This window comes from Pleurodeles waltl, chromosome 12, assembly GCF_031143425.1.
Source record: "Pleurodeles waltl isolate 20211129_DDA chromosome 12, aPleWal1.hap1.20221129, whole genome shotgun sequence".
Lineage (NCBI taxonomy): Eukaryota > Metazoa > Chordata > Amphibia > Caudata > Salamandridae > Pleurodeles > Pleurodeles waltl.
This window is the reverse complement of record NC_090451.1, coordinates 77,534,429-77,553,989: the sequence shown is the minus strand read 5'-3', so window position 1 is coordinate 77,553,989 and position 19,561 is coordinate 77,534,429. Positions and strand designations below refer to the sequence as shown.

General features: G+C 46.1%; 1 protein-coding gene across 6 annotated transcripts in view; it reads right to left on the bottom strand.

The window, feature by feature from the left end:
• Nucleotides 1-19,561, bottom strand: part of LOC138268383 (phospholipid-transporting ATPase IC-like) — a 324,435-nt gene that overhangs the window by 236,793 nt on the left and 68,081 nt on the right. For all 6 annotated transcript variants that reach the window (XM_069217963.1, XM_069217965.1, XM_069217961.1 and 3 more), the window contains 2 exons: nt 18,517-18,630; nt 6,441-6,539 (listed from right to left, as the gene is read on the bottom strand). In XM_069217963.1, coding sequence (XP_069074064.1) covers nt 6,441-6,539; nt 18,517-18,630 — 213 coding nt within the window. The remainder of the gene's footprint in view (nt 1-6,440; nt 6,540-18,516; nt 18,631-19,561) is intronic.

The window sequence follows — 19,561 nt, the reverse complement described above, 5'->3', positions numbered from 1 at the left end:
GGGGCTTCTGTTCTCCCTGGACTCTTCTGTGCTTCTTCGATTTGGTCCCCTTCTTCCATAGGTCTTCACTTCCAGGAATCCATTGTTGGTGTCTTGCAGTCTCTTGTGGTTCTTGCATTATCTTCTATCATGTGTTCTTGTGTGTTCTAGGAAACTTACTGTGATTTACTCCTGCTTTCCTGGGCTCTGGGGTGGGTTCTATTACTTACCTTTGGTGCTTTCTTACACTTCCAGTGCCCCTTTACACACTGCACTTGCCTAGGTGGGAAACCAACTTTCGCATTCCACTATTTTAGTATATGGTTGTGTTCCCCCTTTTACAGCTATTTCTGTATTCTAGTGTATATGCTGTTCATATTACTTACCTCCTAAGGGCGTATAGTCTCTAAGGTATTTTTGGCATTTGTGTCACCAAAATAAAGTACCTTTATTTTTGTAACACTGAGTATTTTCTTCCACATGTTTAAGTACTGTGTGACTACAGTGGTATTGCATGAGCTTTGCATGTCTCCTGGATAAGCCTTGGCTGCTCAACTACAGCTACCCCTAGACAGCCTGGCTTCTAGACACTGACTACATTTCACTAATAAGGGATAACTGGACCTGGTATAAGGTGTAAGTACCTTTCGTACCCACTACAAACCAGGCCAGCCTCTTACATTGGTGGTGCAGCGGCAGGATAAGTACTTGCAATTGCCTTATTACTGTCACCAGTGCTTTCCACAGGAAAGTGTACTCTATACCTACAGCTATACAAATATATACCTAGTACAGGATCTAGTCTTTTCTACTTTCTTTTCTAAAAGACTAGGGGTTTGGTAGAGTAGGTCTTTTCTTTCCTATCACACTACTCTAACACTTACTACACTATGTCTACTGCTGGGCCTAGCTCTGAGGTCATGGGCACTCCCTTTTTGGGCATGACTTTCAAAGAACTCAAGGGGCTTTGCTCAGAGAGGAGCTTAGATGTAGGGAAGAACCCTAACAAGAATTTTCTTTTGAGGCTCCTTCTTCAGGATAACCAGGAACAGATTGGTAACTAGGAGGATGAGGAAGATTCTACACCCTTAGAGTCAGGGAATCATCCAGAGGATTCAGGGGAGGGCTCTTCAAAAGATCTTCCCCCTAGCAAACCAACTAGTGTAGCTAGTAGTGGAAGGGGCAGTCACTCTGAGAGGGCTCCCTTCACAACTAGAGGTCAGGTTACCAGGGTTACCAAGGTTAGGGGAAGATCTACCTCTGCCCACTCTCATGTCACCTCAGTTTCAGAGGGATCACATGGTTCAACTCCAGGTGATGACTCCATAGATGGGGAGCTCAAGAAACTGAGATTGGAGGAGGCCAGGTGAGGCTGCAGCAGCAACATCTAGCCCTAGATAGGAAGGCCTTGGCTGTGGAGAGAGAGAGGCAGGGGTCGGGGTTAGTTCCCCATTGTGGCAGCAGCTGCAGTTTCAGGAGTTATGGCGTCAGGGAGGACACCATTGACTATAGAAACGTACATAAAATTGTCCCCCCATACAAAAGGTGGGGGATGACATCCAAAAGTGGTTTGCTGCACTTGAGAGGACCTGTAAAGTTCAGAGGGTCCCTCACAGGCAGTGGGCTGCTATTCTCTGGTTGTTCTTCTCTGATAAAGAGAGGGACAGGCAATTATGGTATTCTAAAAACTGCACTCATAGGTGGTTTTGGGCCCACCACAGAGCAGTACAGAATAAAATTCAGAGAAACCAAAAAGGAATCCTCACAGGATTGGGTTGACTTTGTGGACTGTTCTGTCAAAGCTTTAGAAGGCTGGTTACATGGCAGCAAAGTGTCTGACTATGGGGGTCTATATGATTCCATTGATATAGCAGATTTTGAATAACTGTGTATCTGATTTGTTACACCAATACTTGGTAGACTCAGATCTGACCTTCCCCCAATAATTGGGAAATAAGGCAGACAAATGGGTCAGAACAAGGGTGAGCAGGAAAGCTCACACAAGGGGTGACAAAGAAAAGAAGAAAGATGGTGAAAAATCTCAGGACAAGCATGGGGACAAACATAAAGAGTCCTCTTCAGGGCCCCAACACTCCTCTGCGGGTGGGGATAAAACTTCTTCTTCTTCCTCTTCTACACAAAATAAAAAGCCTTGGTGCTATGTGTGAAGAGGTAAAGGCCATAGGCCAGGGGACAAGTCATGCCCAGGTAAAGCCCCTGAGCCTATCACCACTACTACACCCACTTCAACTACTAGTGCCCCTAGTAGTAGTAGTAATAATGGTGGGACTACTGGCAATAGTCAAAGTAAAGGTGTGGTTGGGTTCACTTTTAGGTCCATCATATAAATCTTCCGAGTACTGCCCGCTTCAACCTGCACCAGAAGAACGAAGGAATTTCCCTTGAAGAGAAGGAGTCACTTCCCTGCTTCAGCAGGCACCCCTCTGCGGCGACAAACAGTGGCTTGGGTCCCCTTTCCTGAAGAAGTGCGTGGATCCAGCAACACGGGTGGTGGACTGAAATGGTCCCAACGGTCCTGAAGTCCAGCTGTCCAACTTTGGTGGAGGTAAGATCTGGCCTCCCCACGCAAGCCAGTAACCCTGTGCACCACGTGTTTTGCAGGCTTGTTGGCATCCTTCCATAAAGTTCTTCATGCACTGTACAGCTCAGGCCCCCAGCACTCCTTCCTACGACACACAGCTTCCTGAGTGGTTCTCTGGCGGTGTGGGATCCCTTTGTGTCATGCTGCTTGGGCCTCTATTTGCACCTTCTTTGTCCCCGTGTGGTGGGACTCCTGTGTGCGCTGCCTGGTCTTCTGAGGGCTCTCTGAGTTGCTGAGAGCCCCCTCTGTCTCTCCCTCCTGGGTAGAGGCCACCAGGTCCCCCCTGGTCCCGGGCAGCATCTTTTTCTGCTAAACCTGTGCTTTGCATGTGCCAAGGCTTGGTGGCGGAATCCAGCGACGCAAATCAGACTGCAATCATCCATCCAGCGTGGGACATCACCTGCACCAACCAGGAACCCGCATCCATCGTCTTGGGTGCAGTACTGACTGTTCTTCTTCACCGGTGGTTCTTCTTTTGCACCTTCATCCGGGTTAGCAGGGGCTCCTGTTCTCCCTGGACTCTTCAGTCCTTCTTGGACTTGGTCCCCTTCTTCCACAGGTCTTCAGGTCTAGGAATCCATCGCTGGTGTCTTGCAGTCTCTTCTGGTTCTTACATTATTTTCTATCACATGTTTGTGTGTGTTCTAGGAAACCTACTGTGATTTATTCCTGCTTTCCTGGGCTCTGGGATGGGTTCTATTATTTACCTTTGGTGTTTTCTTACTCTCCCAGTGCCCCTCTACACTTGCCTAGGTGGGAAACCGACTTTCGCATTCCACTATTTTAGTATATGGTTTGTGTTCCCCCTAGGCCCATTACAACCTATTGTGATTTGTACTAGTGGCACTGTTTTCTAACTGTTTTTACAGCTATTTCTGCATTCTAATGTATATACTGTGTATATTACTTACCTCCTAAGGGAGTATAGTCTCTAAGGTATTTTTGGCATTTGTGTCACCAAAATAAAGTACCTTTATTTTTGTAACACTGAGTATTTTCTTTCATGTGTGTAAGTACTGTGTGACTACAGTGGTATTGCATGAGCTTTGCATGTCTCCTAGATAAGCCTTGGCTGCTCAGCTTCCCCTAGACATCCTGGCTTCTAGACACTGACTACATTTCACTAATAAGGGATAACTGGACCTGGTATAAGGTGTAAGTACCTTTGGTATCCACTACAAACCACGCCAGCCTCCTACAGCCATTTTCCTAACCCTGTAGCGCAAAGAAGCCACAGTGAGAGAAGAAGTGTATCATAGGTCACAAAAGTGGAGCATATGCAATCACTTCCTCCTCTCAGAATTCACTAGTTTCATGGCTTTTACAGTCCCATCACAGCTACTGCGACTTTGCAGATGCTACTTCCGGAAGCACTGTCTAAAACAGCAGTTGAATAGCACTGCTTCCTGTTTGAAGAGGCCCCTCCTTGAATACCCCCCACAGTCGTTGTCAGAGGTGCAAAGCACTTCCCCATCACCCTCTGGACCACTGTGTATAATATCACAGCCAATCTGTAGGAATGAGGCAAAACAACTCCCAAGATGGCTGCCTTGTTTTGTCCTCTCTCCTGCTGCGACAGACCTGGGATGGTTTCTGTGGCACCTGGCAGACATCCACTACACTCCAAACCAAAAAACATAGATAAAAGGCATTGTCATTTACAACACCAATAGCTCTAACTCTCACAAATGTGAGACCTATTGCATTGCAAATGCTTGTTTTATATAGTGCTTGGTAATACAGGTTATGGAATTTCATAGAGCTGCAAAGCAGGTGCCATTCTTAACTAAATAGCTATGATTCATTTGCATCGACTTTGCATAGAAGAAGAGGTGAAAAAGCAATGTCAAGATTTCAATCTGTGACATTCTCTTTCTGTCAAGATTTCTACAGTGGGTGCATTAACCAACTGACTTGAGTAGAGCTTAATACTAGGTGACAGCACATGCTCTTGATAACCTCCGGAGGATCACCAACCAAGCACATAGGTTAGTTTTAGGCAAGAAGATGGTGGAAGGTGCTGTGTCCAAAATGGTGGAAAAGGAGTTGTGACTCCAGACCCAAGCACTTCACGGCCTCAAGCTTGATAGCAAAATACACCTAGCCTCTGAATGTAAATTGGGCCTCTTTAAATAGAGTTCAGTTAGCATGAACTCGATACAAAGGTATTGCAGCCCTTCAAATGAGCACCGGTTACGTTACAAAAGAACACATTCATTTTTGGTAGCAAGGTGAGATTAAGTGATTTGCCCAAAATCACAGGATGTTGAGTGGGCACCTAGACTCAAACCGTGTTTCCTAGCTCCAAAGTAGGCAGCTCTGGCCCTTACGCCACACCTCTCTCCTAGGGTTGAGAGCATTGCTAGGCAGGTGCCATTCTTAACAAAATCACTATAAATAATTAGCAGTTAAACTGCCTCTTTCGTTATTATCTTTGTATACAGTGAATGTTTTTAAACGTTAGGCTGGTATTGCCAATGTAGAGGAATAATTCCTTTAAAGGAAACACAAAGAAATATGCGACTGCCCCTTTTTCTTTGCTCCTAAATCTTTTGACACCCTCATTCTCCATGTTATGTGCCACAAAGGTGCCTTTTTGTGGCTTTTTTGGAGCTATAAAAGTTTAGGTAAAAACACTAGAAAGGGTTGCATCTATAGGATATCACAGCCAGTATGTAGGAATGAGGCAAAAACACTTTCAAGATGGCAGCCTTGTTGTGTCCTCTCTCCTGCAGTGACTCCATCACTTCCTCCTCTCAGAATTCACTAGTGTCATGACTTTGACAGTCCCCTCACATATACTGCGACCTTGCAGATGCAACTTCCGGAAGTGCTTTCTGAAACAGCACTTGTATAGCCCTGCTTCCTGTTTGAAGAGGCCCCACCTCAAATACCTCCCACAGTCGCTGTCACCCTCTGGACTACTGTGTACAATATCACAGCCTATCTGTAAGAATGAGGGAAAAACACTCCCAAGATGGCAGCCTTATTTAGTCCCCTCTCCTGCAGTGACAGGCTTGGGAGGGTTGCTGTGGCACCTGGCATACATCCACTACTCTCTAAATAAAACCACATAGGTTAAAGACATTGGCCCTCATTCCGAGTCTCGCCATGGTGTTCGGACCGCCCCCATAGTGGCAGTCCGACTGCCACATTACGACTGTGGCGGAGCTGCCACGGTCAGACCACTGACACCGCCAGGTTGCCACCAGCCTGGCGGTCTCAATCCGCCAGGGCAGCGCTGTTTGCAGAGCTGCCCTGGGGATTATGAGTCCCCTTTCCAGCAGCCTTTGCATGGCGGTATCCCCGCCATGCAATGGCTGGCGGAAAGGGGGAGCCCCTGCACTGCCCATGCACTTGGCACCACCACATTGGTGCCGGCTCAATTACAAGCCGGCGTCAATGTTAAGGCCTTGTTCCCCGCAGGGCCAGTGGGCGGAAACACTGTTTCAGCATTGCAAATGCTTGTTTTGTCATTACATTCCTCCAATGCTACGCTTGTTTTCAACTGTCCCCTGCCAGTCCACAGCCTCTCCATTGTTGTTACTAAACACTTCTTCCTACTGCCTTCGAAAACCTTCTACGTGCCTGCCCAAGAATGGAGTGAACACAAATTGCAATAAGCTCCTATCCTACACAAGTACTAAAACAGGTGCAGACAGCGTTTTTGTCAGCTTTAGAGCTTCTGAATTAGTCAAAGTGACCTCACTATAGGACATTGCTGGCAGACTTTCCGATGGGACCCCACTGCAAAAAGAAGCTGCATTTTATCTAAAACATCTGTAAGTATCTTATTGCAAGTCATTTCTGCAGTTCATCAGACTCTTAATGATTGTAATCAAGTTGGTGCCATACTCACAATGTCTTCAAATATGTTCCTGAGAGCTCTTAATGACAGAAGAACGGATAGCGGTATTAATGCGCCCCACCACTGCGAAGAAGAGATCATTGGAATACCCTGAAATGGATTGAAAAGAAAGCATTAGTTATCTGGGATTACATACCCTCTTGTCATATACTTTAAGAATATTTCAAGTCACCGAGGAGTTCTATGACCATATAAAGAAACTATACGAAAGACCAAATTTATTTAAAATGCCATGGAACTCCAAGGTGACTGCATTATCCTTTAAGCCAGACGGTATTTTATTCCTGATAATATACGATCACCCTTCTGCAAACGTTTAAATCCCTGGTTTTGCTTTTTTGATCTGAAAGAGATTGTGAGGTTGCAGACATGAAAATTAAAAGTAGAATCTGTATTGCAAAATGAAATACACTAAAAAACTGTCATTAATTTGTGGCAACAATAAACTAGAATCAGTTTAATGTAAATCAGATTAAACAATGCTGTAGTTCAGAATATATAGCACATGCAGAGAGCTTTTGTCTCTCATGTAGGGATCTACAGCTGGAAAAAGTAAACATGTCATAGATATGTCGTTTTTGCTCCCTACTGCGGAACTAAAGAAGAGTGGAAAAATAAGGCATTCGGAGACAGGGTTTTAAATGGGGATTGCAAGATCCCGTGCATTATATGATAATCACAATTAACAGTGCTAGACAGAGCCTGACCTAAGGTTCTGCTAAGCGCCAACCTTTGGAATCATCAATCTCTTATGATAATATAGACCTGAGTAGTAAAATCATGGGGCAATACCACCGTGAAGTAAATTACATTTGCAAATAGCATTCGAGCAGGATGCTTGTAGAGTTGTTGCACCAAGTCGCCAATCCAGGCAACAGGGTACGCATAAAGTTATGAAATGGAAAGGCCTACAACTTCGATATTTTTATTTTTGCAAAACTTTGCTAACTAAGGGCCAGATATAGGAAGCATTTTGCAATGCACAAAACCCGTTTTGCAATTCAATATCCTGGTTACCGAATCGTAAAACGGGTTTGCGACACACAATTAGGAAGGGTGTCCCCTTCCTAATTGCGAGTCGCGGTGCAATGCAGGATTGCTTTGTGACCGTGAACGCGGTCACAATGCAATTGCGGTTTGCACCCATTTGAAATGGGTAGTAGCCCATTTGCGAAAGGGAAGGGGTCACTAGGGGACCCATTCCCCGTTGTGAATGGAACTGCAAACATTATTTCAGAGCAGGCAGTGGTCCTATGGACCACTGCCTGCTCTGAAAAAATGAAACAAAAACGTTTCATTTTTCGTTTTTGTAATGCATCTCGTTTTCCTTTAAGGAAAACGGGCTGCATTACAAAAAAAAAACTGCTTTATTAAAAAGCAGTCACAGACATGGTGGTCTGCTGTCCGCAGCAGGCCACCATACCTGTGAATGCTGCCACTCGCAAGGGGGTCACAAATTGCGACCCACCTCATGAATATTAATGAGGTAGGCCTTTGCGACCCCCTTGCCCTGCACTGCCCCCTACTGAGCACTGGCAGAGCCTTCATACACCCACCACCGCCACTAGAGCTATCTCCTACCGGCACAAGTTTTATCTTTACCAGCACATTAATACTCTGCACGTAACTCCCATCAACACAGATAATTTCAGTATGACCACCAGCTCGCGCCACCACCCTGCTCTGTGTGCTGTCCTGTCTCCTACCCTTCCCAAACCTTGCTGCACTGCAGCAGGCCGCTAATGAGAGAACCACAGGACTTCCTGTCTCAGGATGTCCAACAAAAGAGACGTCCTACGAGAGCAGCCTTGCCTTACTGTGGTAGCGGTTTATCTTTGCCTCATGCGAAATCTGGCGTACAGAGGGAGGGAATCAAATCAAAATCAAATCAATGTTTAAAAAGTGAAGCTACTCACCTGTAAGAGTCTCAAGGTGCTAAGGGGGTTTGTCCTCTGAGCTTCAGTTGAAGAACCAGGTTTTAAGGTCCTTCCTGAACTGATGCAGAGATGGTGACTGCCTGAGGTGCAGGGGCAGGGTGTTCCAGCTCCTTGCCATGAGGAAGGCAAAGGATCTTCCACCAGCCGAGATCTTCCGTATGTGGGATATGGTGGATAGTGCTTGTTGAGCGGAGTGGAGAGGTCAGGTGGGGGAGTAGAAGTTGATGCAGTGGTTGAGGTAGACGAGTCCTAGGTCATGGAGGGCCTTGTATGCGTATACGAGGAGTTTGGAGTTAATCCTCTTCTCGATAGGAAGCCAGTGGAGGTCTCTTAGGTGATTCGAGATGTGTTCACAGTGGCGAATCTCCAGGATGAGTCTGGCTGAGGCATTTTGGATGTGCTGTAGTTTCTTCAGGTTCTTCTGGGTGGCGGCGGCTTAGAGGGTGTTGTCAAAGTCGAGTCACATGGAAAAGTTTTTTAACTGCTTGGCATGGCTGCTTTCTGCTACCAATGAAGGAAAAAGGTGGCAAGCAAAATTTTAATTTAGAAGAAAAAAAGAGAGACAGTGCAAAACAGGGGCAATCGATATATGCACCGATTTCTTCTCTATGAACCAGTCAATTTTATTTGGGTTCATAAATTTCAATTTCGTTGCTGTGTTCCTCTTAAAGTATTGTTAAAACCGTGTATTGCCAAAAATACACTTAAGGCATCCAAAAATGTGATTACTACTTGTTTTTCTTGATGTTAGATGTAATGATGACAAGGGAGATACTATCATTTTTAAGAACATTTGATTTTCAAACATGATAATGAATCGGACAGTCTGAAATGCTCCTAGTTGGAGATCATCCAGATGACTCTTTCAATTGGCCACAGTTCGAGTCAGAGTTCTACCTTACACACCAAATTACAACAATGGGTAAAAATACAAACAGAGAGGGTGAAGCCTGCCAGCATCCATGATGGTACCTTTTCTTAGGCTGCAGCTTCCTCTCCCCGCCAAGAAGTATGCCACAGATGGGAGGATAGTCACAGTGACATCAGTGCTGCCCTGCCCCGGGCAGAAAAGTCTTCTGAGTGGTGGGGCTGTTGATAGGTGGCTTCCTATACATTGCTCTGACTGGGTCGTCCATGGTGTGATGGTAATGTCAGACTCGGATGGCGACCCTTGACCCTGCTTCAGGCACGCAGGTCGCTCCTTGCACTGCTGCCTCTGCAGCTGCCACTCCAGGTGCCTTCTCGGGATTTTTACCGAACCCCAGTAGTTTATTTTTCTTCCCACGCCCCAGCCGCTTCGTCCCCGTGGCAACGCCCCCTCCCATCCACTCTAGTTTCACTGCCTTTTTCCCGCCGATGAGCCCTGCGGCCCGCCCCCCTTCCTCTCCCATTCGCGGACCCCCCTCCTTCCTCCCAGCTGCCACTCCCTCCCTCCTCCCCTCTTATGCCAGCCACGGCGCAGACGCACCGCTGGCGTGCCAAAGGCAAGCCCATCTGCGCCCGTCCGCGCCATGACCGCACCCAGCACCAGTCCCCCTGGCCCACGCGCCTTCTGCAAAACAAATCACCGCTACTCAGCCAACGACTTCCACGCCCTCAATTCAGGACGCTCCCCCATCTGCTTCCAGTCCACCCCGAGACACACCAAAGGACCATTCTCCTGCAAAGCATGCAACTTCACCTGCAACCTAACCACCAAGCTCCAACACAAAGCTACAGACAAGCACCTCAACTGCATTCTGCTCAACACCCGCTCCGTCCACAAGCACGCAATCGAACTCTGGGACCTACTGACCTCATCATCACCTGACGTTGCATTCCTCACCGAAACCTGGATGAACTTGGCCTCGGAACCAGACATAGCCATAGCCATACCTGAAGGCTACAAGATCACCAGAAGAGACCGCAGCAACAAACCAGGAGGAGGAATCGCCATAGTCTACAAAAACACCATCAGTCTCCATCAGCTCCCATGACACCATCAACTCCGCCGAGCACCTCCATTTCGAAATCCTCATCAACGCAAACACCACCCTCAGAGGAACACTGGTCTACAGACCCCCAGGCCCCCGACCTCACTTCTGTGACGAAATCGCCGACACCATCAGCACCCAAGCCCTCAACGGACTATATCCTCCTCGGCGACCTGAACTTCAAGCTAGAAAACAACAATGATATCAACACCACCAACCTATTCGCCAACCTCGGCCTCAAGCAACTCGTCACGTCGCCCACCCACACCGCAGGACATACACTCGACCCCATCTTCTCAGCCAGCAACCACGTCTCCTTCAGCCACACCACCAAACTCCACTGGCCGACCATCGCTGCATCCACTTCTTCTTCCAGAAGCCGGTCACTCACCACCTCACCACTCAACCCCCCCGTCGCTATTGGAACAGAATCTCAACAGAACAACTGATCTCCACCCTCGCCCAGGCATCCCTCCCAGGACCCGGGACCCCAACACAGCCGCCACCTACCTACATCAATGGATAAAAGACTGCACCAACACCCTGGCACCACTCAAACAACCCTCAGACATCCACCACAGATCCAAGGCCAGCTGGTTCATCCCCGACCTGCAGGCCTCCAAACGGGAATGTAGAAGAATGGAGAAGACCTGGCCCCAGGCACCCACTGAATCCAACCACATCGCCCTCAATACTGCCATCCGCAAACTTCACCAGATGATCCGCTCTACCAAAAGAACCTACTACAAAAGCCGCATAGACACCAATGCCCATAACAACAAAGAGCTCTTCGGCATCATTAAAGATCTCTCCAACCCCAAGCCCTGCTCCCACGAACCCCCACCATCGCAGGACCTCTGCAACTCCCTTGCCTCTTATTTCCGTCGAAAGATCGAAGACATCCACAGCAGCTTCAAACCCCAGACCCACCAGCCAACCACTGATAACCACAAACCCAACGCACTAAGAACCACCAACCCTCTATGCTCCTTGACCCACGTCAACAATGAAGACACCATCAACACTATGGCCTCCATCGACTCCGGCTCCCCCTCGGACCCCTGCCCACACCAGATCAGACAACAAAGCCAGCGACATCATCGCCCCCCACCTCTGCACCATCATCAACAGCTCCCCGGAGAGATGGAAACACGCCGACGTCAACGCACTGTTGAAGAAACCCAAAGCGGACCCAGGCGACCCCAAAAACTACCGGCCCATCTCCATCCTCCCCTTCCCTGCGAAGGTCATTGAAAAAATCATAAACAGCCAACTATTCCGCTTCCTGGAAGACAGCAAAGCTCTTGATTCCTCCCAATCCGGATTTCGCAAGAACCACAGCACGGAGACAGCACTCATTGCTGCCACAGATGACATCAGAACCATGCTCGACGAAGGAGAAACCGCAGCCCTCATCCTTCTGGACCTCTCCTTAGCCTTCGACACCATCTGTCACCACACCCTTCGAACACGCCTCCACAACACCAGGATCCGCAGTAAGGGCCTTGACTGGATCTCTTCTTTCCTTTCCGGCAGAACCCAGAGAGTCCGCTTTCCCCCCTACGTGTCCGAATCCTCCAAAACCATCTGTGGCGTCCCCCAGGGATCCTCCCTCAGCCCAACACTCTTCAGCGTTTACATGGCTCCTCTCACCAATATCGCACAATCCCACCACATCAACATAGTATCCTACGCAGACGACACCCAGCTGATCATCTCCCTCACGAAAGACCCCACAACTGCAATAAACAACCTTCACAATGGACTGCACGCCATCGCCAACTGGATGGAATCAAGCCGCCTCAAGCTAAACACAGACAAAACAGAGATCCTCATCCTCGGCAGCAACCCGTCAGCCTGGAACGACTCCTGGTGGCCTACCTCCCTTGGAGCCACGCCCACCCCCACTACCCAAGTACCGAACCTGGGAATCAACCTGGACTCAGCACTCAGCATGACGCAGCAGGTCAACACAGTCTCCTTTTCCTGCTACAACATGCTCTGCATGCTCCGCAAGATCTTCAAGTGAATTCCAGTCGAAACAAGAAAGACAGTCACCCACGCCCTAGTCAGAAGCCGACTAGACTTCGGCAATGCACTCTGTGTAGGAACCACGGCCAAACTACAAAAGAAAATGCAACGTATCCGAAAGACCTCCGCCAGACTCATCCTCAACGTCCAATGCCACAACCACATCTCTGCCCACCTCAGAGACCTACACTGGCTACCCGTATCGAAGAGGATTACCTTCAAACTACTCACCCACGCACACAAAGCACTCCACAACACAGGTCCGGCCAACCTTAACAATAGACTCACCTTTCACACCCCGTCCGCCAGCTCCTCTCCGACAGCCTCGCCGTCGCCTCCGTCCCCCGCATTCGCCGAACCACCGCCGGAGGAAGATCCTTCTCTCATCTTTCCGCCAAGACCTGGAACTCCCTACCACTCCACCTACGCCAGACCCAGGACCTCCTGTCTTTCAGGAAACACCTCAAGACATGGCTAATCAACTAGTAGCCCCCCCAAGTACCTTGAGACCCTGACGGGTGAGTAGCGCACTGATTGATGTGAGCCCTTATCACTGGGTTTCGCTGGGGTGTGCTGTGAGGGCTGGTTTGGGTTGTGGATGCATGGGCTTGGTGTGAGGAGGCTGTCGGTGAGCTGGCACCATAGGGAATGGACCCAACATGTAGCTGGAATGCAGTCGTAAAGGACCTGGGGAGGAACAGTGATTTCCGCCCACCAGACTCATGACTAACAGAGACCACTGGAAGACAGAGAGGTGATGTGATTAACCTAACACCCACACACAAAGAGTTAAACTGAAAAGGACTTTCTGTATCTTCTCACTTTATTATAGGGGAGACGTAGGCCCTCTACATGGTGATGCAAAAAAATGGACGTCTTTTAATGAGGCCTTGCTTTGGGAGACATGAAAAGCGGTCAAAGTGCATTAAGAAAGTATGAGAAAAATTATGCTGCGCACAAAGGGGGCACATCGAGTGAGCGTGGGGCAGGGTCAAAGGCGTGGCTAAAAAAAAAAAACATAATCTCTAACTTTCTTCGGTCTTTCACCTTCAGGTAACTACATATAAAATAATGCTTACCTTTAAATAAATACAAGCTTAGTTAATCAGTGAGGAATGCACTATCATGCATTATGAACCCACTATCAGGTAAGGCACTGCAGTGGTCTGTGTGCACAACTACAGAGAAAGGAAACTGAATTCTGGTTGGTGCAGTGGAGAATAGTGACTGAGTATGTTTAGTGCTATGAGGTCCCAGTCTGTGACAGAAAGCACCGTGAAGATGTAAGTCAATATTTTAAATTTGCATTACACACAATGTAATATAGGTTCATACAAAATGCACAAAAATATCTAAGATAAAAAGTGCTTCTAAAATATAGATTTTAGTAATACCCAGACTTATGCAGTGCATTTTTTCTAACTGTCCTTTAAAAGCACACATTTCGCAGCTCAGATGGGAACTCCCTTGCAATTCCACTCCAAAATAATAAATCTGTGTCATCAGGAAGCTTCAAGTGAATGCATCAATTAAAGCCAATATCAGCTTATAAGCGCCCTTTACATTTGCAGATTAACCAGTTGTGCCCATCTACATTTCTTTCAGGGAAGTAGCCAGCCTGGCAAGCAGGCATGTTAAGTTTTTCTGCTTCTCCGTTGGTTTCACAGCACAGGCAACTCCATGCCTTACACTTCAGCTAAAGCATCTCAAAAGTCAGACTTACCACCTAGGGCGGTTCACTTTTCATAAAAAGTAGAAGGACTGTTTTTTCTTAAATTAAAAAAGTATCGGTGCGTCATGCCCTTCAGATCCCACCCACTCCGACCTCCGATGAAAAGAAGAATAGGGTGCTTAAATGGAAATTGTAAGCGGGTACGATCCTCCTCGTGCCAGGGTCACAGGGACCCGGCTTCAGTCCAGACAAAATGTGGAAGTTACTAAATGAGCAAGGGTCCTGCTGGTATCCATTACCACCTTAAAGAAAAAAGGTCAACCAAAACAGAAGGTCTCTTCGACACTGGTGTGTTGTAGAGACCAAACTAAATGGTCATATGAGGAGACTGGTGGCGTCTGCCTAAGCACCCAGCAAGATGCATCTGCATCATTTTTCACTAGGCAAGTTGGGTGCTCCGATGGTCTCCTCCCTGATGATGATGGAAGAGTTTAGGAACACACTGATGAATACACTTTTGTAACTAGAAGCAAGATGTCAACCATTGTCAATTTCTGGAATGGTAACTAAGTGACATTCTGGGGGTCACTCTGAGCTAACCTAGGCTGCTTGAATTGGTGAAATCGTGATGGTGGCTCGTGGTCTGAATGGTGAAACCCTGCCACCTAATGAATATCTAGTATTGTGCTGCTACACGTTTTCAATGAGAAATTCTACATCCTGGTGCTCTTTGAATCGGCATATATCTAGGACGATGAACTCAGACAGAGGTTTTAAAGTAACAAAGACTTCTATTGTTCCCTGATGACCTCTCCAACAAAATGGCCAGAAAAAGAGTCCAGCTGATTATTAAAAGAGACTCACTTGGTGTCCACTTCCCCTTAAAACTCAAGGTTGACTTTCTTCTACAGGAGGTGACTAAAACATTACAGCAGGGTGTGAAGAGGGTACGTCCTGGGTCACGTTTAGTGCCACAGTCAGCTGTAATGCATTCAATCAATCTGTTATAATGCCAGTGGTTTTCACTGGAACTAAATATCCCTGTCTCACCATCTGCCTCTCTTAGATCTTTCGAGACTCTGGTGCTGTATTCACTGTTTAATGTTTGTTGTTTGGAATTTTCTCAGTCTAAAATTGATTCTGTTAGGGCAGCAGACAGTACATTACATTGTTTATGCCCTATTTTACAGTGTAACTTGTTTTGCTACAATGTGAAATGTGTACTTACTGTTGTTGAAAGATTCAAAATCCTGCTGAGAAGGACCCAGCTGATAGGCCAGTTACTTATCGCATGAGGTCACGAGGAGTTTGACTTGGCTTCATAGGCTCTGGAAGAAGGGGTGGTGTGGGACTCCTGTGGGTGCTGCCTCTGCTCCTGTGGGCTCTCTGTATTGCTGAGGGTCCCCTCTGACTTCCCCTCCTGGGTTGAGTCCTCATGGGCCTTGCTGGTCCCCGGCAGCACAACTTTCCACCAACAGCGATATTTGCCTTCGCAAAAGCTTGTTGGTGGAATTCCTGCACCAACACCCATCTGCAATCTTCCTTCCATCATGGGACATCTTCTGCATTCCTTAGGAACTCTTCTCTGGCTCCAGGGCTGCATTACTGACCTTCTCTTCACCACCGTCGACCAACTCAGGCAAGTACAGCTGGGCGGGTAGTAGTTCCTACTCCTCCTGGACTCCACTGTGACTCTTGGGCTTGGTCCCCTTTCTCCACAGGTCTTCTTTTCCAGGAATCCACTGCTGGTTTCTTGCAGACTTGTCTGGGTGTCTTCTTTTCTTATTTTCCTTCCTTTTGGGTGGTTTGGGGAATTTCAGTGATTTACTCCTGCTTTCCTGAATGCTGAGGGGTATTGTGTTACTTACCGCTGTGATTTTCTAGTGCTTGCAGCTCTGCTCTACATATTCCGCTTACCTAGGTGGGGGTCCTGTGTTTGCATTCCATTTGTTTAGTACATGGTTTGGGCTCCCTCTAGGGTCACTATTTTATATTTGCAACTGCACTGTTTTCTAACCTTTTCTATGCCTATTGCTGATTACTAATGTATATAATTAGTGTATTACTTACCTCCTATTGGAGGGTTACCCTTCTAGTACTTTGTGGTATTGTGTGACCAAAAATAAAGTACCTTTATTTTTGCACAACTGAGTGTTTTCTTTCATGTGTATAAGTGCTGCGTGACAACAGTGGTATTGCATGAGCTTTGCATTTCTCCTAGATAAGCCTTGGCTGCTCATCCACAGGTACCTATAAAAAGCCCTGGCTTAATAGACACTGCCTACACTTCACTAGTAGGGGATACCTGGACCTGGTATAAGGTGTAAGTAGCTTCCTACATACACCCTTACCACTCTACTACTGAATGGGCGTGGCTCATCAGCTTTACCTATTCTTTTTGTGACGAAGATCTATAAGCGATTTCTTTCCTTTGAAACGTGTTACACACCATGCTGGAACAGGCTTATCAAAAATCTAACACAGTACTAATGTCATTACGAGTTGGGAGGTTATCAAGGTTCAGTAGGAAACTTGAATGGCTGGATGACTAGAGATTACAAATTGTGTGAGACAACCACATTCCCGAGTTGTTCTCCCTATACACATTTTAACAGGAGAAATCTGGGAAACTATGGGTTGGACAACTTTGCCAGATTGATGGGAAAATCTACAGAAATTGAGGTACAAACACTCATAATGCTAGGCGCAATTACCGTATTCTGGGTTTTGGTAATTCCATGTATGGTATTACCTCATCGTAATTTTCAAAGGACTCGTAATGAGAGCTTATAAAGTAATATAGAAGATGGAATGGCTTCCCCTTGCAATCCGGCACTTTACAACGTAATTACACAAATACAGATATAGAAAGGAAACAGGAAGGTATTGAGACCTGCGAGGAACCTATTAAAGCAGTGTTGGGTTTAATTCGATGTTAAGGGACTACCGTTGTGACTTGTGAACAGACAAAGGGGTACTTACTAAGCGCAATGGTGTATCACTTCTGCCCGGTGTGCACATTCGCAAATTTCCCTCCACACCTTTCCCTTCTGGGACGTTTTTAGAGATTTTCTCCTGCATCGTGTTGAAGTACGTCTTGTTTTAAGGTGGGGAAGGGAATAACTACTCTCCAGGTTTGTGTGGGTTAGGGAAAGGGGTTTCTCCATGGGAAAAACATTTTCCCATGATGAAAAAAGAAAGAAAAAAATATGTGCCAGCCACAGCTGGACTGCATTTCTTAATGCAACTGGGCACTGGGGAAATAGCAACATCTGAGTGCCTCAGTTGCATGTATGGAAAGTCCTGACCGCTGCAGCTTTCCAGACCTCCTAAGTAATGTGCAGTGTCCTGAGTAAAGAAGATCATAAATACGCTCCATCTGCAGGAGCACCTCCTTGGGTGCAGATTTACCATTCGCTTTGTGAATCGCACCCAATTTGTTTATTGCACATTTTGCACTATACTCATTTGGACATGACACGAGTTCAAATGTGTGAGTTACCAAAAATTAGCATTTAGCACACAGGCACATGTGGGCAACCCACATTTTGAGACTTGTCTAGGTTTTTAGGATTCGAACCTGAAGCATGTGTTAGAAGGTTCGTTGTGAACGATGAAGGAATTCTCAGAACCAACAAAACAAATATTTTTTTACTTAATTATTGCTGTGATTAATAACAACGTAATTAGATGCCAGTAATCAAATACCTAGAATTAGTTTGTCCCCTAAGCAGTTTTCCTGGCAAGTGCATTGAGCCACAGGGAATGTTACAATAGAGAGTTCGGAAACCCTCCTCCAGGTTCCAGTTCTGAACCAGTCTGTTTCAGGAAGAGCTCCTGGATTCTGGAATTTTATTCCTTCCTATATCAAGACAATGCCAGCTTAGAGAACTGAATGAAAAACCTATTAACAAACCACTTACGCCTGGATCTGGCATTAGCATCTACATTATTTTTTATTCTAGCAACCTATTCGACAGCCATATTAACAAATGTGCCCTTCCCAGTTAAAATCCATAAAATAATGTGAGCATGGGGCCTTCAAACCTGCAAGAATAATATTTGAAATCAGCTCACAACTTTGGAATGGCCTGAGACCGTAAGCAATTTGTTTTATTTGAAATATGATATAATATAATATAATATAATATAATATAATATAATATAATATAATATAATATAATATAATATATCTACTGCTTACCATATTGATTTTCCTGCTGACATTCACCACACTAGTGTTGTAACTGCTGTAACATGTTGATGCCTACCCACTCAAATCCGAAGTGCTCTGTCACTCTTTGGTCTACCCTGCATTACATAAAGCTGCTAAATGCATGCATAAATAAACCTTCTCGTGCCTGGTGTTCCACACTTAAGTACCACCCTTCCACACTCCCTTGGAGCGATATGCAATATAAGGGCAGGTTTGTAAGATATGAGAATTGTCTTACCTGTAGAATGACCATGATTGTGAAGTAGATGATGTGGGCGTGATGAAACTGCTCAATGAGATTCAAAGGAAGGAAAGTCAGAACATTATATTTGGTGGTCTTGATGGAATTGTCCTGAAAGAATTGAAACAGAAAATTACCCATTTCTGAAAAACTCCTGCTCTAGCTCATACATTTTTAAATGGTCAATTAATTGTCTGGTTGGGCCTCTTGAGGGCATGAATGCATAATTTCTGGGCTCTGGGCCTTAAGCAGGCTGGCTATGAACTATGCATCCTTGGCTTCCTATGGTATCCCTATGAGGCCGAACTTTTGTTAAAAGGTTTTCTACGAACCCCGCAAATATATGATGTGAAAGCCTGAAAAATCATCAAGGTGACATCTGTAATGCAATGCTCTCCAAACGCTCTCCGAAAGCGAACATCAAAAGAGTCCACCAACAGCAATGCATTATGGAAAAGGAGTGCCTTACCTTGTCGAACTCTGAGCTGACCTTCAATCCATAAAGGGTCCACAAATCTCAGCATGGGAAAATGTATACCTAGTCATGTTGAGATTCACAAACTGGTACACTCAGGCAAGAAGACAGAGTTTTCATAACTATCAAAGTGTTTGCAGGGTTGCATTGTAGGCGCTCTGCAAATGTAGCATTATGATCAAACCTAGTCAGTAATGCATTTGCCCCATACCTTTAGCTTTTATATGTATAAATAGCTGATTTATTAAACCAGTTTCAAATTCAGCTTAGTAATATGCTGTATCCTTGAGGTTTTTTTTTTTTTTAAAGTTGTTTCACTATGTCATACAATATTTCACTACTTTTTATGCCAGTGTCAAAGGCACCTCCACTCTACAAATGATGTTGGTGACATTTCGCCACTGGTCCATGGACCTACATATAGCCTTCTTTGGGATAGCTTTCTTTTGCTTTTTTAGCCTAATGTTTCAAAAGCCGAACCAATCTCTTTGTCTCTCTGAAATTAACAAAGCTAACAAAACAAACATTGACAAAGCTATCTAGCCTTGGCAGGCCTGCTATGCTTTT